Source organism: Poecilia formosa, unplaced genomic scaffold (genome assembly GCF_000485575.1).
Source record: "Poecilia formosa unplaced genomic scaffold, Poecilia_formosa-5.1.2 Scaffold5, whole genome shotgun sequence".
In the NCBI taxonomy this organism is placed as follows: Eukaryota; Metazoa; Chordata; class Actinopteri; order Cyprinodontiformes; family Poeciliidae; genus Poecilia; species Poecilia formosa.
In genome coordinates, this window is record NW_006799944.1 from 5,295,890 (window position 1) to 5,317,797 (window position 21,908).

General features: G+C 40.6%; 3 protein-coding genes across 3 annotated transcripts; 2 read left to right on the plus strand and 1 right to left on the minus strand.

Moving 5' to 3' along the window:
- The first annotated feature begins 6,113 nt into the window (after window positions 1-6,113).
- Window positions 6,114-8,140, plus strand: LOC103146723 (apelin receptor A). The gene has a single exon (XM_007564745.2). It carries the CDS (start codon window positions 6,280-6,282, stop codon window positions 7,363-7,365), a length of 1,086 nt encoding a protein of 361 aa, XP_007564807.1. The 5' UTR covers window positions 6,114-6,279; the 3' UTR covers window positions 7,366-8,140.
- Window positions 8,141-15,228: 7,088 nt separating this feature from the next.
- LOC107837782 (uncharacterized) lies at window positions 15,229-18,689 on the minus strand. The gene is made up of 2 exons (XM_016678136.1): window positions 18,602-18,689; window positions 15,229-16,363 (listed from the first exon to the last, which is right to left on the minus strand). The coding sequence occupies exon 2, from the start codon at window positions 16,263-16,265 to the stop codon at window positions 15,381-15,383; it is 885 nt and encodes a 294-aa protein (XP_016533622.1). The 5' UTR covers window positions 16,266-16,363; window positions 18,602-18,689; the 3' UTR covers window positions 15,229-15,380.
- LOC103146732 (4-hydroxyphenylpyruvate dioxygenase-like) lies at window positions 17,671-21,578 on the plus strand. The gene is made up of 14 exons (XM_007564756.2): window positions 17,671-17,825; window positions 17,987-18,013; window positions 18,241-18,303; window positions 18,554-18,658; window positions 18,945-18,987; window positions 19,443-19,525; window positions 19,636-19,725; window positions 19,827-19,930; window positions 20,020-20,097; window positions 20,544-20,706; window positions 20,783-20,854; window positions 20,933-21,055; window positions 21,150-21,266; window positions 21,363-21,578. The coding sequence occupies exons 1-14, from the start codon at window positions 17,823-17,825 to the stop codon at window positions 21,471-21,473; spliced, it is 1,182 nt and encodes a 393-aa protein (XP_007564818.1). The 5' UTR covers window positions 17,671-17,822; the 3' UTR covers window positions 21,474-21,578.
- Window positions 21,579-21,908: the final 330 nt, after the last annotated feature.

Below are 21,908 nucleotides of genomic sequence, written 5' to 3' on the forward strand. Positions count from 1 at the left end.
GGTTTTCACATTTAGTCATTCTAGGATCATACATTTATTGTGATTTTATGTGAAAGACCAACATATAATTCTGTAATAATCATCTGCATTGTAAAATATTTCACAAATAGGAATCTGAAAGTGTGGATTTGTGTTCAGTCCTGATTCAGAACTTTGTAGAATCATCGGTCACTGAAAGTCTGTTTGTCGCGGTTTCACGCAGCTGGAGACTGAGAATATTTACCAGTACTTCTTTTGCAATTACCTAAATCAAATTACATTTGGTGAATTTGACGGTTTGATAGTTGTGGACCATCTACACTTGATGTTCTGTTTTTTCCCATAAAATCTCAATGACAAGCATTTAGTGTTTGTGGTTGCAACGGGACAAAATGTAAAATAAAATGGACTTTTGCAAGTCATTGTAAGTCATTGTGTTATCTTTATTGCACACTGATAACTTTTGAAAGAGGTAAACGAACAGATATTGTCACTGAAGTGAGATTAATCTGTGACCCTTACCTCTCTGCAACCTTGTAGGCAAACAAATCAAGAAAAGGAAAAGTAATCAGCGCTTTGTGCTAACAACTTTCCACTTCAAACAAGCCTAAAGGTCACAGATTAAACCTAAAGTGACTTATCTCCTCCAGACCGCGGATGGAGCATGCCCGCTGCAAATGTCCCCCAGAGCTCCCCTGTCTCCCGTCTCCAGTAAACTTCATCAAGATAAACATCCCACGCTTCAGTTGCCCCAAAACACCAAGACGGCAACGACTTCTGTCTGAACGGCAACATTTTGTCCCGCTGCGAACAGCCGGGTCATTTCAGCGGCAGATCAGAAGCAGCCACAGCTGTGGAAACGGACACATGTGTGGTCCCAAACGCCGAGTACAGAAAGCTCTCCCACTCAGCCGCAGCTGAATATGACGCGTGTTTAGTTCCTGCGCGTTTCATCTGGAAAGTCATGCAGTCTGAGTGAGACCTCACCCTCAGCTGATACTTCTCCCACCTCGGCATCAGCAAGCGGGGGACTTTATCTTGGCGCCTTTCAGATGCGGCAATTAGCAAGTGAGGAGGGTCTCCGAAGATACCCGAGATGACGGTCTGATCTGACCATCTGTTTCTTATCTGCTTGCTTTATTTTTTTTTAATTTGCAAATTTATTTGAGGAACGGATTCTGGGCTTGCCAGCACCAGGCGTCAATCCTCACCCTCCCCCAGGGTGGGGGGGGCTGAACCCGAGGTGGGAGTCTCCAGGTGGTTTTCCGTGGAACCAGTGTGAGCAGTGGAGTCATAAAATACTTTAAAGTTTCTCCAAGGAGGACGTGTCTTATCATACTGGATATCTCCTGGATTATTTGCACTTAAAAAAATAAACCTTACAGTTTTCATACATGGCAGGAAAGTGATTTATAAAAAGAGAGCTTGGAAAAAGAAACAACAAACGTTTCCTTGGCTGAGCCGTGTTAAAGGGAAGATAAAGTGTCTGCCATGTCAGATTCCCACAAGCCAGCACTGAACGCTCCATGTACAGCAAAAAAATAAAAAAATAAAAATCAGCAGGCACTCACAGGGAGCTGATAAGCTGTGATCCATGGAGCTCCTGCTTTCATCAGACATATTTATTTCTCCGAGACAGCGCACCAACAGAGGAATAATCCACTGTGAGAATTAATGCAACTGCTCCTTGTTATCGCAGCTTTAAAGGCTGTTTTATGCAGAGATTATCCTTCCTAAATGTGCTGTAAAGAATTCGCAAATCTCCTCAAGCTGTGCTTTTTTTATTCTCTCCACAGAAAAATTCCTCACAGATGTTTGGGGATCTGATTGCAGGTGGTGGAGGGTGGAGAGTGTTAGCCTGGCAAAAGTATTCACTCCCTTCTACCTTTTCTTGTTTTAGTATTTAATGTGGCAGATCAATGCAAAACAACTGAATGGCAATGATGTGGTTTTTAGATATTATTACAAATAAAAACCTAAAAGTATTGTTATTTTTGTCATTGGTCATGTAATGTAGTTAAGCACTTTCATTTTTATCATTTTTTTCTCATACTATGCATTTTCCCCACACTTTCTTTCTCATTTATAATAAACAACAAAAACACACTCCGTACTATAAATACCTGAAGGACAGCACTGGACTGCATTTGTGATATTTCTCAACATTTTGTTTTGTTTAATTTGATTTGTATACACTATAATAATAATAATAATAATAATAATAATAATAATAAAGACAGAATCTGAAAAGTGTGGACTGGAAAGGTATTCAGGCTCCAACAGTCAATAATTTGCTGTACAATATTTTAATGGGAATCATAACAAAAATATCTTAAACATTTTCTGGACTTTAGCTAAATTTCCCCTTTTTTAAAGCATCTTTTAGTTTTTAAAATTACATAATTTGTACTTAAAATGCACAAAAAAAATTATATATCAATTACAGATGACCCCCTAGTTTACTGCATTCTGCTGCTATGACGCAATCAGGGGTGAAGGTGGATGAGTGTGTGTATGGAGAGCCATTTCAGCCAAAATTAAATAAATAAATAAATGGTTGAAATAAATAAACAAATGAGTAAAATAAATCAATAAATGAAAAAAGAGTGAAATAAATAAAAAATGAGTTAAATAAATAATTGTCATTTTTATTCCCATTTATATTTGTTCATTTATAAACTTATTTATCCTCAGATTAATTTAACCATTTTTCATGTTCCCATTTTCATTTGTCCAATTTTATTTTTTCCCTTTTTTGTTTACCCATTTTTCATTTATCCCTTTATCCATTTACCCATTTTCATTAATCTATTTTTCATTTAATCACTTTTCAATTTCCCTTTTTCATTAACCTATTTTTTTTATTTATTTTTCATATATCAATTTTTCCATTTCCCATTTTCATGTATCCGTTTTTCATTTATCCCTTTATCCATTTACCCATTTTTCATTATTCTATTTTTCATTTAACCACTTTTCAATTTCCCCTTTTCATTAACCCAATTTTTATTTATTTTTTCATATTATCCATTTTTCAATTTCCCTTTTTCTTTTATCTATTTTTAATTTGTCCATTTTTCATTTATCCCTTTATCTAGTTACCCATTTTTCATTAAAATATTTTTTTAATTTAACCACTTTTCAATTTCCCTTTTCATTAACCCAGTTTTCTATTTTCCAGTTTCATTAAGCTCCATAAACCTGCCTCTGGATGTTCCAGTTCACTTACGATGAACAGTAAAGTCTGCTCCTTATTGTTGGATCACAGCTGATAGCTACGAAGGTGTTCCGAACCTTCAGTCGTAAGCCAACTTCAGCGGCCGCTTCGTCCAAACTATAAAAACTCCCGATGGTGAAGCTCTGAGTCCATCAGAGCCGCCAACTGAAACACGTTCTGTCTGAGTGGCCACACGAAAAATAAAGTCAGGAGTAATAACACTATTTTCTAATGAAGTTAATGAGCTTCAGCTTATTGATAACCTGTTAGTAGGTCGCCATCTTTCTTGAAGCAAAGGGCGATGTGACACTAATCAACCAATTGGGGAAGTTGTAGCCTGATGACGTGCCTCACCTCATTTGCATTTATTATTTTCCCCCTTTTACCGAGTTTTGAGGGGAAAGTAGAATGTGATAAATAAGAAAATAAGGAAATACTAAATGAATAAGGGAAATTGGAAAATGGGAAAATTAAAAAATTTTCAAACAAATGTTAAATGAAAAATAGATAAAAGAAAATGGGTAAATAAAGGGATACATGAGAAATTGATTAATGAAACTGGAAAATAGAAAATTGGGTTAATGTAAAGGGAAATTGAAAAGTGGTTAAATTAAAAAAAAGATTAATGAAAAATGGGTAAACGGATAAAGGGATAAATGAAAAACAGATGAATGAAATGGGAAATGGAAAAATTGATATATGAAAAATAAATAAAAAAATGGGTTAATAAAAAAGGGAAATTGAAAAGTGGTTAAATGAAAAATGAATTAATGAAAAATGGGTAAATGGATAAAGGGATAAATGAAAAATGGGTAAACGAAAAAGGGAAAAATTAAAATTGGACAAATGAAAATGGGAACATGAAAAATGGTTAAATTAATATGGGAATAAATAAATGTATAAATGAACAAATATAAATGGGAATAAAAATGACAATTATTTAAATATTTTTTTTATTTATTTCACTCATTTTTCATTTATTGATTTATTTTACTCATTTGTTTATTTATTTCAACCATTTATTTATTTATTTAATTTTGGCTGAAATGGCTCTCCATACATGTGTGCCAGCAGATCCACTGAAAAGAAACATAAAAAAAAGAAAAAGAAAAGTTGAAGGCGGTGTCAATGCGAAGTTTCCTTTCGTTTTTCTTGCAGACCCGTGTGTTTGCTGGTCCTTTTGTTCTGCAAATCTCTTCGCAGACTTGAGAAATTAGAGTCACAGAGCTCATTTTGCGCTGTCGCCGCTTATTTTTATTTTTTAATCTAATCTTCAAGGGGAGGAAAGGAAAAGCGCGACGCGATTGCGATCTAATTACGTTTCTATTCCTCTCAGCCTTCACTCTGATTTCGTTGTTTTGTCTCTTTATGTATTAAGGATCAAACACTCACAGATAAAAAGTGACAAGTGACAGCTGCAAAATGTGGCTCAACTTGCAGTTTTAACAGCCCACTTAGCGCCAGTGATTGTGATGGAAAACGAGGAGGTTGAGATGTCCAGACCTGTTCCAGGACCAGAGACACCTCTCCTTTTCAAACGAAATCACGGAGCAAATTAAGCTGTAAAGATACCTTTAGATTGAATTAAGACAAGTTGATAAAATCTTGGAGAAGATGACAACTCCACATTTCCTAAAAAGGAAAGTCCCCTGATAAATACCAAAGAGATTATATGGATCAGCTAACCTTTTAATATGTTGTGTTGGGAAATATTTGCAGTTTTTACTTTAAACTTTGAAGGAAATGTATTACTCTGTCATGTCTGTTGATATAATTTATATTTTTCAGATTTTTTTTTCCCACAGGAACATATTGGTAAATTGCAGAAATGAGGGATAATAAAAAAATGGAATTCAATTTATGATCTAAAGCAATCCATATTTTAAGATCTGAAGGACTACACTGTGTCTGTTTTGAGTTAACTTCTGTATGATAAACTGGTAGTGGCAAATTTTATTTATATGATCATAAAAGGTGCTAATATTGGCACTTTTAAATAAATTTTGAACATCAAATGACCCGCCTAATGGAGCGTTTATTGGTGGAGCTTCATTTTGATGTGAATGAGTCCGATTTTTCACTGAGCTTATTCCATGTTTTTATTAATTTTTATTAAAGATGTAGATAGATGAAAAAAATAGGAAGAGGAAGTTATTGTGTCATCTCTCTTTTTCTGTCAATTTTGGTTGCTTTGGATATCTAGTTGACACTAAAACGGGAAAGCCAGGTCAGTCAGGGAAGTGGGAAAAAAAGTTAATTTAGTTCACAAGCATTCAAATGACCTCCTGACCTCAAGTACCTCATCACGTCGGCCATAGGACAAACATACAGAGCAGAGTCTTTCCTATTTGTGAATTTCTGGCTGAGCATCTGACAAAAATGTGGAAAAAAACAAAAAACAAAACTGAAGTCAATTTTGCAGAGTTTCTGCAGAGTTTTTGTGAACATAAAAACAGTCTGATCCTGTTTTTATGTTACTCGTAAACAGAACTGGATGCATTCATACTGACTTTTTTTATGTTGACAGTACCACTTGGTTCTGTTAAAAAAAAAAATCAAATGCAACAATACAGCAGAACTTGTTTGAAACTTTCTAGAAATCTATTTTTAACTTAACTTCATTGACAACTTTTTTGTTTTGTTTTGTTTTTGCCAAGTATTTCTTTCATTTCCTCTACAGTGCAGCGTTCGCCTTGCAGATGCAGAAATGCAGTCGGGGGACTGGAGCAGGGCTCCTGGTCCTGCAGGCAGAGTGAAGGGCTGTGCCAGAAGAGGTGAGAGAGCGGGGCAGAGGGAGAGGGGGAGAGAGCTGATAGATGTTTTACTGTTGGGGGAGGTTAGGGAGGAGGGGTGGGGCAGGGGGTCGTTCTGGGAGGGAACCAGGGGTGTAGAGGGCCGAGTTTAAAAAGGCAGACAGCGCCGGCAGCCTCTCACTCTCAGTCGCCCTTTGCTCCTCCAGCAGTGCAGCAGACCTTTTTTTTGTTGTTACTGCTGCTGTTGCTCAGATTCTTTCCACTGGGAACTGTGTGGGAACTCTTTACCTCTGTTGAGGATTGTTTCTGGTTCGGTTTTGGCACTGCATCATGGAAGCCATCACTGTGGAATATTCGGACAATTATGAATATTACGACGACAATGAAACTGCCTGTGACTACTCGGAGTGGGAGCCCTCTTACTCCCTCATCCCCGTGCTCTACATGCTGATTTTCATCCTTGGCCTGTCGGGCAACGGTGTGGTCATCTTCACCGTGTGGAGATCCAAGTCCAAGCGCCGGGCCGCAGACGTCTACATCGGGAACTTGGCCCTCGCCGACCTCACTTTCGTCGTCACCCTGCCTCTCTGGGCTGTGTACACGGCTTTGGGCTACCACTGGCCGTTTGGCGTGGCTCTGTGCAAGATAAGCAGCTACATCGTTCTGGTCAACATGTACGCCAGCGTCTTCTGCCTCACCTGCCTGAGTTTTGACCGCTACCTGGCCATCGTGCACTCCCTGTCCAGCAACAAGCTGCGGTCCAGGGGCACCATGCTGGCATCCCTCGGCGCCATTTGGTTGCTGTCCGGGATCCTGTCCCTGCCCACTCTGCTCTTCAGGACCACCATGCAAGATCTCAACAACAATCAGACCACATGCGCCATGGACTTCAGCCTGGTGACCATAAACCAGGGCCACGAGAACCTGTGGATCGCCGGACTCAGCCTCTCCTCGTCCGCCTTGGGCTTTCTCCTGCCCTTTCTGGCCATGACCATCTTCTACTGCTTCATCGGCTGCACCGTCACGCGCCACTTTAACAATCTGCGCAAGGAGGACCAGAAGAAGAAGCGCCTGCTCAAGATCATCACCACCCTGGTGGTGGTGTTTGCCATCTGCTGGACTCCCTTCCACGTGCTGAAGAGCCTGGATGCCCTCTCCTACCTGAACCTGGCCCCGACCTCCTGCGGTGTCCTACGCTTCGTGCTGCTGGCTCACCCCTACGCCACCTGCCTGGCCTATGTCAACAGCTGCCTCAACCCGTTCCTGTATGCCTTCTTCGACCTGCGCTTCCGCTCCCAGTGCTTGTGCCTGCTCAACCTGAAGAAGGCCATGCACGGCCAGATGAGCTCCATGTCGTCCACTCTCAGCGCCCAGACTCAGAAATCGGAGATCCAGTCTCTGGCGACCAAGGTTTAGAGACCGAGGCACGGACGGACACGTGGCTGCAGGACAGTCCTGGCTGGAACCACTGGAACACTTGTCAGAACCAAGACTGTACGTGCTGGTTGTTTAAAGCTGGTGAGGAGGCATGGTGAACTTTGAACTTTTCCCCGCCTCCAGTTATGAATTCCCATGTGTATCCCTCCTGTTCTGCAATGAGAAGTTGATGCTTTGTGTGTCGTTCTGACTTATAAAGCCAGAGCCAGCTGGCTGAGCTCTTCGGCTGCTCTGGTCCTCAGATTCACATAGAGAGAGAGGGGGGGAAAAATAAAAATAAAAGTCTATATTTTTTTGTTTTCTTGTCTCCACAGGAGGTATAATTTGTGAACTGAAACCTATATACACTGGATGAAACATATGGCTGTACAGTATTTTCATACCCTTCTGTCGTCCGCGTCTCTTTGCTGTGTTTTGTTTTCTAAGCACTTGTCGGGACTTAGTGAGCCGGGAGATCAAACGGATAGCCTGGTGGCAGAAGGAGGGAGGTGTAAGAGGAGAAAAGGTGTTGCAGCTTAATTATATAGTTTGCGAAGAAGAAGAGAAAAAAAACAAGGTGTGGGGTGATGGGGGCAGTAGAAAGGCAGATGGTGGTTGACAAATGTTGTGGAACAGGAGCGGGTGGAGTGGGGTTTTCTTTCTTGGTGTAGCTGCGGCACTAAAAGTGGGGAAATGCAAGCTGATGTATATGTTGTATTTTTTTTTTAACACTGTAACTAACTACTGCATTAAAGACATGTGCTCCAAACCTGGACTCCTCAGACTCAATGAGTATGTGTGAGTGTTTTACAAGTGTGTAATATTATAAAGAAGGGAAAGTTTTGATACCAAATGTGAATATTTAACCTGCATCAGTTTCATCACCCCGACAAGTTATTTCAGTGTCGAGTATCTCCCCCCCCCACCCCACCCGAAGGGCCAAAGCTTTGTTATGAATTAGCCTTGTGTTGGGTTTACACCTTCAGACTAATAGATCTCTAATCTCTATTGATTCACGGCCAGTATCCAGACTGTAACCGGATTATGCAAAGCAGCACCCATCCTGCGTTTGTGTATTCGATACTCAGTTGTGATTTCTTCCTAACTGTGGGGCTTTAACTGTTTGATGACACAGTCCTGTGGGTTTCCATTAAGGTCTAAAACCAGAAGGAGCGGGGGGGATTCATGTGGTCTCAATTATAGAGGCAACTGACAAATTAAAAGCTCCTCCAAGTACTTAAAAGTTGTCCAAAACTGGAGGTTTTTTTGCAATCACTACAAATATAAACATCAAGATTATCCCAAACCCAAATGTTCACAGCATAATAGGCTCATTACCAGTGAGCGACTCCTCTTGGGTGTCCTTTGATTTGACAGCGATGAGTCCTGTTGGACATAATTACCATTTAAGACATGGCAGAGGCAGTGGGGGGAAGCGGGACTCTGATCTTGGCAGAAGCTGGCCTGGAGAACAAGTCAATATTTGTCCCTGCTGACAGGGGATGGCAGTTAGAGCGAGGGAAAGAGAGGGCGGGGTGGGGGTACCGCAGATGCTGCAACGTGCAGAGTTTCAAGACAAAAAAAAAAAAAACACAGACTGGAGCAGAGAGGTGAGAAAGCTGGGCAAGAAACACTTTGTGCTCCACAACTCTAGAAATCTCAGCATGTGCGAAGCAGAGAAAACGTGAAGCCTCAGGATTTATTGCGTCTCGGCGGCGGGTCCGATCGTGTGTTACTCCTGCTCCGTCATGGAAAGAGCGGAGCAGATTTGATCTCTAGGTGGACCACAGGAGGGTTACAGTGATGGATGCAGGAGCTGCAGCATATTTATCACGGACAGCTCCGACACGCACTTCGTCTGCACCTCGTCCCGTCAGACACCTCTTACTCCAACAAATGGAATAATCAGAATGCAGCTTTCATAATGAATATTCATACCACAAAAAAAAACAAAAAAAAAACACAAATCATCTGACATCTGAATGTAAATGTAGATACAAGCAAAGCGAAATAGGGAGGGGTTAGTCATGCATGTCGAACTGGTCAGACATGTTGAGATGACCCGGCCTGACAGCTTGTCTGATGCAGTTAGCAAACAAGTTCGCCTCGGGAAAATCCACTCAGAACGCCAGCTGAGCGAAGCACCGGGGGTCCTCGGGGGACAACGGCGCCACAGATACAACTGTTGCGTTGGGTCGCAGAGTTCATCTAAATGTTGTCTGCGCCCGTTTGCGCCCCGGGGGCCCGTTTCTGTTATGTGTGCCGAGAGCTTGGATTGGTTCGCGTTCATTTTCCTACAGAAAATCTGCCAGCCCATGGCTGTTGTTACTGCTTAATTGCTAAATGCAAGTTCAATTGTGACGTATGCTCAACATAACAGTTTTAACCTTATGCCTGCAATAAATAACACATCATATTTACTTTAAGCTACCTTGAGTCGCACACATAGAGGGATATTCCAAAGGTTTTGAAGTGAAATTGTTTTTGTTTTTCTTTTTTGGTTTATTTTCAGAATAAAAATAAAGCTAAATACATGACAGTATGACTCCAACTGCGCTAATTTAGTGTAAACGTCCAAAACGTTCTTTTGTAAGATTGTAAGAAGTTAATATCTCACTTTGGGTAGATAACTTGTTCTTGGTGTCTTCATTTAGTCCAACTCCAGACTATTTGATCCTCTCCAAGACAACAACATGTTATCTTGATAGGAAATATAAGAGATATAAGAGAATCTCAACTTAAAAATCTTAGACCATCACTTTAATGGTGGTGAGACTAGAAGCAGAATGTCTTTCTTTTGAAACCTTTTCAAAACAAACTTCAATAATTTAGCTAATTTATTATTCTAATGTCTTTTTCAAATAAAACTACTTATTCTTCTTTGTGAAATAGAAAAAAAAAACACACTAAGTTCAAGACAAGACACAACAAAACCTTTTAAATGTCGGGTTTCCAGCCACGATGTCGACAGGTTAATAAATACAACCCGTCTGTTTTCCCTTAATTTCACCATCAATCTGTGTTTCCAACGTGCAGAAGAAGTGAAGCAGCCCTCACAGGCGCCTGCTCAAATATCAGAGTATGAGCTCAGTGTGAGGTGCCACGCCGAGACGGGGCATCCGAACCAAAACACGACGGCTGTCCTTCCCTCAGATCTCCCTGCTGTTCCATCCCACCCAGGCAGCAACAAATGCACCCCAGAGTTACCGTATGCGTGTCAGCACGGACACGTAAACAGACACCCGACTGGACTGTCAATGCCAACCTTCTGCAGCATTCATCCACCTGTTGCCTAAAGATGAATACATTTTTTTAAAATTAAATGTGAGGACAGAAGTGATGTAATGTAAAATCATTTGCAGTTGAAGGGAAAACATTAAAAATGCCAAATCAGTCAAAGCTGGTTGGTCAAAATGTTTTCACAAATACATAAAATGTTCGTACTTAAACATATTTGGTACATCTGTGTTAGTTTAGCTTGGGTATCCCTATTTCCTATACATTAAATTAACTGTATTTTGCCATGGCTCGTTTCCGTGGTGAAATCTCAGAAACTCTGGGTAAACATGTCAGATTTCATGGAAATCCCCCTGCTTTTACGCTCACAAAGAAGCTGACAGCACTGTGATGTCAAAATGTACTCAGGATTAAGGCTTACATTGTGCTGGTAATACAGTGCCATACTGTCTAATGACATGAGGTGTCTGAGTCTAAGCATGACCCCGGGTCCGGTCTAGACAGCAGAGGCTCTGATGGACCAAAGCAAGTCCGTCCAGCCCGACACAGAAACCTGAAAAAGTTTGACTTTTCCAAAACTTCCTCCGCCCTTCAGTAACGTTACGTTTCAGTCGCCACAGTTTCTGCCTTTTCTCTGTTATTTATCTAACATAGGCAGTTCTCCCAAAGTATAGCATTCACAATTCCATCCACTGTTGTCAAAACATAAAAATACAATTTAAACGTGCTTTGTTTTCAGAAAATGTAAAGCTCATCATCTCTGAAATGATCTTGTTGTCTCAGACCTGGATTTAAATATATAAGAGAACAAAAAAGTGAAGATAAACCTCAAATCTTTACACACTTTCTCACATTACAACCACATATTGCAACCTAGCTTCTTGGGATGTTATGTCTCTGTAAGTTTTCAAAACTCCATTTGTCTTCAGTCTCCTTTATTCAGCACCTTCAGCTGCAACGTCTCTTCTAGTTTTGAACTTCTAGAGACAATTTCTTTTCACCCATTCTTCTTCACAAAACCCGCCAATTTGACTGGAGAGCATCTATGAACACGTATGTTCAAGTATAGCCAGAAAGTCAGGTCAGAACTTTGACTATACCATTAAGACATACAAACATGCTCTGACCGCTACACTGTGGCATTGCAGCTCCAGCTGCAGGTCCATGCCAAAAAGTCTAGTGTTGGTGCAAACATGTTTACTGTCAGTCTATTTACCTTCTCAACAACTCTCATCATCCATCCATGCAGAAGAAAAGCGTCCCCTCAGTAGTTTTATTTTTTTTATTTTTTATTTTTTTTACCTGTCGTGGTGTGCAATGATTGGTTTTGATCAAACGTTATTAACCACTATACGTCTAGGTCAAACAGTCACATTTGGTCTTCTGGTCTCATAAGATCAAAGCATTTTCTTCCACATGCCGAGTCCCCATCATGGTTTGTAGTAAACTGCTGTCAGTGTAAAGAAGGCTGAATAAAAATGCAATCAGCACTTTTTAGATTAGTTGCAAAATAAATATCAAAACCCGTTTATCAATTCCTCCTCCATCGAACCGTTATGCACCACTGTGTGTTGGCCTAACCCATGAAATCCCAATAAAAAAAATTTTTTTTGGACTGCAGAGTGACAAAATGTGAAAACATTTAAGCATTCCGGATAGCTCTTCTGCAAAGTGCAACAATCCCTCTGAAGTATGTGATTCTCGTGCTAAAAACAAAAACAAACTCCGCATTCCCACTCTCAGTTATCTCCATATCCGTTTCCCTCAGCCGGCCATGTAGTCTGGTGCTCCACAGAGCTTGGGAAAAAAGAAATTACTCAGATTACCTCAAATGTTATCAGAAACGACTTTCACATTCACGAGGAAAACGTGCTTAATCATAACCTCACACAAGCTGTTAGAAAGCTGCTGCCACATGCACTCTGCGGCCTCCCTCTCCAGCCCCCTCCCACTCCAGCCCTCATATGATGACTGTAAATTGTAACCATGTTAGGGATATCCATGAAATCAGCTTGCCTCTGTAATCTGTCTGCTTCAACCTGGAAGTGGCCCCTCGGAGTAATTGTGCAGACCTCGAGAAAAATGGCCTGTACAATGAGCTGAGGGGGGTTTAATGCTGATGCTGTTATCTTCTGATCCATCCATCCATCCAGATTAGACTTAATTCACCAGTGAATATTTCCAGGAGAGACCAGTGTCTCCCTGCCTCCTCCATACTAATGACTGCTGCTGCTGGACATCGTTAGGCGGGAGACGCTGCTTCCGTGAACGGCTTGGCTTGGCCAGACCTGAATGTGCAGCACGAGCCCTCACCGCCCCCTATTCCGGATACGGTGGTTCGGGGAGGCCTTGTCGTTCCTCAGACACAAAGATCCTCTTCACAGCCTTCTCTATCCCGTCCATTGTGAGAGGCCGGCTTTGAGGCTCTGGGCTCCTGAGCCCGCCTCGGAGGCTAAATGCATCTCCTGTCACTGGGCAAGTCCCAGTGCCAGTTCAGCTGCTGGAAGCACTCAGGTGTTCAGTTCACAACAACAACAAAAAACAAGTTTACACCTCCACCAAAAAGAGTGATAGAGAGAGAGAGAGAGAGAGAGATAAACAAAAACATTGTCCTTGTTTTTGTTTGTCAGACAGCTTTCGTCATGACTACGTTGAATAAGAACTACCAAGTTGTTTTCACTTGATGTTATTTACGTTTATCCAGTCGCTTTCAGGAAGGCAGTTTCTTCTGAGCTGCTGTTATTTGTTGGGCCACTAGGGAGCAGCAACACGCTGCAAAAATAAAAAAAAAGAAAGAAAAAAAAAAGGCACACCCTCCTCTCCGACTTTACACCAGTATTGGAGTCTTGTACTGTGATTTACATTACACATTTTGCTCATCTGAAAACAAAAAACATTCCTGTATAAAGGAATGTGGGGGGCGGGGGGAGGGATTGACACAAAGCAGGAAACAATCAAAAATTGTCACAAAGCTGAAGAGATGTATCATCTTTCTGCTGATCCTCGTCTTCGGGAAACTATTCACACCGTTTAAATTGTTTCACATTTTCCCACTTTACAACCACAAAAGTCAACGTGTTACATTGGGATCTTGTGCGATGGACCAAAATAGACGTAGTAGTTGCGTACCTGTGATGTGGAAGAAAAAAAATATACGTTTTCAAATAGTTTCCCCTGAACAGGCAATGCTTTGCAGAGCCATTAACTCCAACCTCAAGGTTATTTGGGCTACCTGTCAAATTTAGACATATCAGAAGATCCATATTTTTGCCTATGAATCTTTTACTAATAGGAAAGGACAGAATGATGTCTGTGAATATGATGAGACCACAGCTGTGTTTCACTGTCTTCGCTACGTTTGATGGCGTCTCTTAGGGTGACCATTTCAGTCATTTCAGTGTCTGTAAACCACACCAAAGGATGTGCTGATCAAACTGTCATTTTGTGACATTTCATTATTGATATAATCAATTAATGCAATTAATATGCTAATCTGTTAAGTGCTTAGAGATGCGAACGCTGATGTCCAATTGTGCCACGGTGGAATGATGATTCTGATTCTGAAGATCAGGTTGAAAGATTCCAAGAAAGTCTGGCTGCTTGGAAGAAAAAAAAATACTGAAATAAATTAATTACAGTATTGATCATTTAAACTAATAATAGCTTCTCTAATGTCTGATTCTAAGGACATTAGAATCAGACATTCTGATTCTAATGTCAGAATGTCAAAGTAATCCTCTGGATGGGACTCCTTGTGCACAAATTAAGGACTACTGCCATCTGCTGGCCAAATAAACAAATAATGCTGCTAAAGGTTGGTTAGTTTTATAATAGGAGCGTATCTAGGGTATTAGAAGAAAACAAGGTTGAACTATGTTGTTTATAAGTAAAATGTGACAAAGGCTCATCTACTTATAGTTTTTGTATTTAAAAAAAAAATCTTTTAATCTGAAAATAACTACAGACAACTGAATTTAAGCTTGCAGTAGACTTTCTCAAATCAGATATCAGCACTGTCTCTTAAAAGTGTGAAAATGAATATCACTGAATGGTAATGAATTGGTTATCTTTATAACAAATTTAATTATTAATGATATACATTTAGTACATATTTAAGATGATGATTATGATTCAGTTCTGTGGTCCACCACTTTCGTCTAAAATATGAACTCTTGAGCTGTTCTGCTAGGATTTTCATGGTATTTGCTTGTTTTCATCCTTTGATTAAAGCTCTGGTTTTCAGAGAAGTTACAAAGAATCAAAAGAAGAAAGTTTTTTTAAAAGTGCATAGTATTACATATATTCTGTGGCACAGTAAGTAATTTTAATAGGAAAAATTATGGAACAGCAGTGATCTTATCAAAACTGGGTGTTACTTCTAAAAAGAAATGACAGAAACTGGTCAGAGCTGCAGGATTTTCTGACTAACTCTGGTTGTGCTAAACATGCGACAACAGTTTCCTGTATTCCACAAATATCTGAAGTTGTGTATTTGTGTGATGGACTGCTGATCTGTTCAGAAAAAAAAAGCATTAAGTTACAGTATGTTCTCTCATGTTTTCACAAAGATAAATTGTGCTATAAAAGTACATTGGCTGTAATAAAATAAACTGGAAATATCTTAAATTTATTTTTCCAAGACAATTTATTATAAACATATTCTCGGTTACAATGTTTCGATACCAAAAAACATGAAACTAATCAACATAATTCAAACATAAGGGTGTCGGCCTTGATTTGTGTGTCTCATGAGGCGTAGCGTTGTCTCCCAAGCAAAGTCAGTTTCCCGTCTTACATTTCGCCTGAATGGACTTCCTGCGCTGATGCAGGAGCGGCTGAGCCGGGGGCAGAGGACTGCGGCCCTGATGGGACTTGTTCCCTGACAGCGGCAGCACGTGATCTCTCACCAGTGAACTTTGACCCTTCGGGGAGCTCTTCGATTTGCCGTGCGAGCCACTGATGATGATGGGAGCAGACGTCTTGGGAATGAGGGTGGTGGTCAGGGTCCTGGTCAGCACCTTTCCTCGCCTGGAAGCCAGCGATGGCGCTACTGAAGCCCTCCGCTTTGTCTCGGCGTCTGCGCCCTCTTGCTGCGGTTTGGAGCGTGTCGGCTGGAGACCACCAGGTGGACCGCTTGTCATCTTACACTCCAGGTCTTTCAGGGTCTGATCGGTGTAGGCCCGCGTTTCATGACGCACTGCAGATATCTGAGCTTCGAACTCATCTCTTAGCAGCTTCTTACTAGCTTCCAGTTTTTCCTCAAACATTTTACTCAACGTCTCTAACCTTAAATCTCTTTCGTCTTTGCAGTCAATTTTTCCAGCCTCAGTTTCTTTTTCTTCCTCTGCATCCACACCGTTGCCACCAGACTGGCCGTTTGTCTGCTCGGTTGCCGTTTCTATGTCTTTGATTTTCGCCACCAGCTCCAGTATGCTGCTCTTTGGGGCTTTCACCCCCCCGCGCGATTTGATCTGGTTACGCACCTGCTCGAAAACAGACAACATCTTCGTTTGTGCCTCTTTTTCCGTTACGCCGCTCCCTTCCGCACCTTCCTCCTGCAGCTTGTTGGAGGAGACGTGCTCCCCTTGCCCAGCGGAGCCGTCCTGTTGCTCAACCTTTACAGTACCTGTTTCTGGAACCATCTCTGATGCTGCGTCACTCATTTTTACTTCTAGTCAGCTTTCGGTGAGATTCAGCGATGAGATGAGAAATGCAAGTATGGGGAGAACATAACAGACTTGAGTGCATCTCCTCAGAGAGTCTGAAAACCGCAGGGATTATGGCCCAGAGGGAAAAATAACGTAGTTCAGACCAACATTACAACCAAATTAACTGCCTTTTTAAATTTTTCTTCTTGTTAAAAAAACAGAATCAATCTTAAACAACAGAAGAAATCTCTTTGTAAAGAAGCGTGTTAATGTTTGATGCACTTTCCAAACATTCACATGAAATTATCCCACAGCTGAAATTGCATAAGGCATGTAATTATTTTATCTAGAAGGCTGCGTTCTTGTGTCTGGATGAGTGTGGTCGTCTCTAATGACAACAGCAAGGTGCCTGGCAACAGCATCAATAACAGACTCCTTCAGGGACAGAAACACTTGAAGGGGGAAAACCTCGACTTCTTAGAAATGATTAATAAGCTGCTGCTGCTGCTGCTGCTGCTGCTGCACAAAAGAAACAAATCTGCTGTTTGTGCAAATTAATCTTTAGTCAACCGGCTGCACTTGAAAAATTAAAGAAAATCCCTATAAGCAGAGGAAAATATTATAAAATTAACTTTCATTTTAATCAGATTTTGCTTGCATGCATTAAAATGCAGTTATCCTGTCCTGAAAACTGGCTGCAAATCAATAGGAATTTGTTTGTCTTCCATTGGTTTTATAATTGTGGATGTTTTCAAAGAAATTACATAAAATAATCATCTTTAAAACTTCTCAGAAAGAAAATAACAATTCCAGCATTAAAACCAAACAATTAGACTTAAAAGCATGTGACCCAAACAGTGACGCTGCAGGTATGTAGGTAGGCTATGACTACGAAATTCAGCGTCCACATAGAAAAAATATACGTTTTACTGATTGCAAAATTAACCTCAGTTTCATGCAGATGGCTCACAGTTGAGGCTGACAACATTCATGCCTTTATGATTAGTTTACCGACACCAGTGTATGTTTTCCGGACGATGGATTTCATGGGAATGGGGAGCATTTCAAGCTTCACCTCCAGAGAGCCAATGGGAGCCCAGGATGTGTGAGCCTCCTCTTGCCACTAAACACTAACATATGGGCCTCAAATTATTCTAGAAAAATCCTGCTGTAATCCTAAACCTGTGGACAACGACTGTATCTCTGTGCAGATTAAATTAGATAATCATTTATTAGAGCATCACCTGATATACTCCATTTTAAGGCAAGACACGGTTGACTGCTGGAAAAAAAACCCAGATATAGATACTTTAGATTGATGTTTAATTTATTGTAAGGATCAAAGTAAGTATTACTGCTCCTGGAATGAATGAAGAGACCGGGAAGTCCAACCAGTCTACTCAAATATTGTCCAAGTGATCATTGTATAACAGCAAACGTAGTTCTCTGTCCTCCACCAATACCAGCTCCTTATTGGTGGGAGTGTGTTCAAAAACGTCTCTCTCGCCTTTTAAATTCAGGCGTTCGCTGCGGGTCTCATTCTGGCAGCCGTGTCAGATCAACGCAGGCAAGATGGTAAGTTCATAATTTATTGGACTTTATGGGTCTCATTTACTGCAAACCTTCACAAACAGTGAAATGTATGTGATATGTGTCTGTTTATTCTTGTTTTAGCTGTTTGTCTAAACAGCTGTTTGTCTTTAAAAAATTAACTGTGTTTCTGCTTTTTGCAACAGACAACATACACAGACAAAGGCGAAAAGGTAATTAACCAGCTAATTTGTGTTGTACTGAATATAGATTTTTTTTTTTTTTTTACTATTATTTATCTGTCACTGGATAAACAAAAACAAAACCAGATTTTAATGGAATTTATATTTTAAGATGCGTTTCTATTGGATTTGGGCAATAATGAATGTGTGTAATGTAAGGTTACACAGAAGTAATCCATTAGAAAGCCCCTTTTTTCCTAATTTCCTTCTGTCTTCAGCATGAGCAGGGCAGGTTCATCTGCTTCGATCATCTAACTTTCTGGGTTGGAAATGCAAAGCAGGTAATTTATGTCATAAATCTTCACGTTTTTGTTCCGTACATACTGCCATCAGTTCTTTTCAAGCGGTAAAACAAACAGCTTTTTTTTATTACTAGACCGCCACATACTGATATCCCCCCCAAACTGTAAGGGAAACAGTCACCAGAAGATGGCGCTGTAACACACAAATTCAAATTCGGCTTGTTTTGCAATCGAGACAAATTTGAGGTATTCTGTCATAAAGGAATGTAATAATCATTGTCGCCAACAGGCTGCGTCGTATTACTGCAACAAGCTCGGATTTGAGCCGCTGGCTTACCGAGGCCTGGAGACGGGCAGCCGTGACGTGGTGTCCCACGCAGTGAAACAAGGGAAGGTGAGGAGAACCTGGAAGAACATCACACCGCACCGCTAAAAAAAATTAAAATAAAAATGAAAATCAATAAATGTTTGATGGATAATTGGAGGAGTATTAATGATTTCACCACCACAATTAATGAATTTATTTTGAGCAATTCACAAATCTGTCCTAAGAATGACGGGTTGGGATTATTAAACCCAGGAAAACTTCAGCAGAGTCTGTTTTGTAGATCCGCACAGAAAAAATGTAGTCAGATTAAGGAATTGCTTTTAATCCCGTTTCTGTTTTCTCTGTTTCACAGATCATTTATGTCTTCTCCTCTGCTCTGAATCCTGGTAGCAAAGGTAAAGCACTGATCAAGAATCGTGACATTTTTTTGAGAGCAGAATCGTCCCTTTTAAACATTACTGGTTGTTTTCACAAGCTGAAAATGGAATCTCAGGAAAAAAAAAGTCAAGCATGATTTCTAGTCATTTTTCTATGCAAATCAAATAATGTTTCAAGATGTTCTTGAAAGAGAAAACTAAAGATGGTTTAAAACATTAAATATTTCTTATTCAAGTCAAATTCTCAAATTTGTACCTTTTTTTTACTGCAGGTTTTATAATAGGATTATAATAGGATTAAGGCTAAGATCCTGTTATTTAAATAAAAAAAAAAGTTTTAGTGATCTGGTTTGTATTTTATCCTGTTTTATTTTTTCTACATTTATTCACACCATCAAAACTCGACTTTTCAAGAATGTGTAGGAACCCTGAATATAAAGGCTGATCCTGTGTGGCTAATGAATTTTCTCCAGAGATGGGGGATCATCTGGTGAAACACGGGGATGGAGTGAAAGACGTCGCATTTACAGTGGAGGACTGTGACTTCCTGGTTCAGGTAACGCAGCAGGTTTTGCTACCCAGATGTTTTTAAGCTCTCTTTCAGGGTAAACATAAAAGCTTGTAAGTCAAACACCTCAAACATGCTTTCTTTTTTTTTTTTAACAGAAAGCCAGTGAGCGAGGGGCAATTATTATCAAAGAACCCCACACTCTGGAGGACAAGAACGGGAAAATCCGGCTGGCTGTGCTTCAGACTGTACATTAAGCGTTTTTGTTTTGTTTTATTCAAACCCAACATTTTAGTCGTTATGATGCATCCCGTGAGAAATAAATTATCTTGTCATTTTTGCACTGCAGTATGGAGACACCACCCATACGTTTGTGGAGAGGAAAGGATACAAGGGATTGTTCCTGCCCGGTTTCCATCCCCCTCTGTTCAAAGACCCTCTACTACCCAAACTGTGAGTAGGCACCTTGCTTTAAAATATGACACACACACACATCCCTGAATTAGAGCCAAAGATTGAGTTTTCCTTCTGTTGCTTTGCAGACCGTGTGGAAAACTGGACTTCATCGATCACGTTGTGGGAAACCAATCAGACGACGAGATGGTTCCAATTGTAGAATGGTAGCGATTGGTCGCATCTTAATTTGTTCATAACTGGGCGAGGTGGTGGTCTGCAGAAATCCACATTAGGGGAAAGGGCTTATGGGGAGAGATTACGCAACTCTCCTTTTCTGGCACGAAGCAGACATCTGGATGACTGCAGTTTTAAGAGGGGCTTCAGTGGTTCTTCACATATGGAACTGGTTTTTACCCCCATTATTCAGAAAAGGGCTGAAATGAGGCAGTTCTCTGAACGAGCAACCTCATTGGTTCATTCAAGTCTGACAAGCCTTCGTTTTTTTATGCATATTCCAGTGAAAAATAAAAGCTACATATTTGAAATCAATTAACAGAGGAGGTAGAAGAGAACTGTGTCTGACGCTTTGTTGTGTTGTGCAGCTGTATGAAGTTTGGATTTGCATTTCTAAGGATCTCAGTCATTGGTTGGTTGGTTCCTGGTCCAACAGGTACCAGAGGAACCTCCTTTTTCATCGCTTCTGGTCGGTGGACGACAAACAGCTCCAGACAGAATTCAGCGCCCTGCGCTCCATCGTAGTGGCCAACTACGAAGAGACGGTGAAGATGCCGATCAACGAGCCCGCCAAGGGGAAGAGGAAGTCTCAGATCCAAGCAAGTGTACTGAAGTTGGCTCTGATTAAAAGCAAACAAAAACGAATATGTGGATTTAAAGGTTCTTTCCTTACAGGAATATGTGGAGTACTACGGAGGTCCAGGAGTGCAGCATATTGCCATGAACACGTCAGACATCATCACATCAGTAAGACTCTACAACTCTGAGTTGTGTGAAATCTATATTAGCTAGGAAGACTAACTATTAAATCCAATTTACTGTTAGATTCGCAACCTGAAGGAGCGAGGCACGGAGTTCATGACAGTGCCAGACACTTACTATGACCAGCTGAGGGAGAAGCTGAAACACTCAAAGGTCAAAATTGCAGAGAACCTGGATGTCCTGCAGGTCAGACCTACACCTGAAGACGACTGGGTGACTTGTGTCTATGTTTAGTCATGCTGAACAAATAAACTGTTATTTCTAATCTTTTTATTTCCAGGAACTGAAGATCTTGGTGGACTATGATGACAAAGGCTATTTGCTTCAGATCTTCACCAAGCCAGTTCAGGACCGCCCCACGGTCTTCCTGGAGGTCATTCAGAGACACAATCACCAGGTCACTGATAGCCTTGGGAAACTAACTAGTTAAAAACCCATTACTTAGCGTTCTGAACACAGAAAATAAGTATAAACTGTTCATTTTCCTTTCCAGGGCTTTGGTGCAGGAAATTTCAAGTCTCTTTTTGAAGCCATCGAGGCAGACCAGCATGCTCGGGGAAATCTGACCATCCTGACACCAAATGGAGACACAAAGAGCATGTGAAGCAACCCATTAATGGTCTTTGCAACTTAAAAAAAAAACAAGAATTAGTACTGCTCAGGTTCCCAGTGAGTTACTCCGTCCAGTCTGATAATAAAATGCACATTGAGCACTTGGGTAATTCTCAAGATCTTTATTTCTTTCTTCTTTTTCCCCTCCTTATGCTTAATCACTTTTTGTAGGTCTTATCTATTTTGGCAGTATGGAAATTCGTACTTGGCGAATCTGCCAAATGTGTATTTTAAAAGAAAAGTTAAAGGTCCTAATGTGGATTTTTACTCCACAAAATATTAACAGGCTAAACTCAAACCACCAAGAAGAATGAGCCAATGTTGTCATTTTGGCGCAATTTCACCAAATGTGCCCAAAATTAACCCAAATGGTTATTTTATCCAGGGGTGAAAGCAGTTTTAAAGTCTTGGGGGTACTATATATAAT

Excerpts from the sequence above, each read along its gene's own strand:
- LOC103146723 (XM_007564745.2), top strand. The coding sequence starts at position 6,280 with ATGGAAGCCATCACTGTGGAATATTCGGACAATTATGAATATTACGAC.
- LOC107837782 (XM_016678136.1), bottom strand. The coding sequence starts at position 16,265 with ATGAGTGACGCAGCATCAGAGATGGTTCCAGAAACAGGTACTGTAAAG.
- LOC103146732 (XM_007564756.2), top strand. Across the intron at positions 18,659-18,944 it reads ACGCAGTGAAACAAGGGAAG|ATCATTTATGTCTTCTCCTC; the intron begins GTGAGGAGAACC and ends TCTGTTTCACAG. Across the intron at positions 20,707-20,782 it reads AGAGGAAGTCTCAGATCCAA|GAATATGTGGAGTACTACGG; the intron begins GCAAGTGTACTG and ends CTTTCCTTACAG.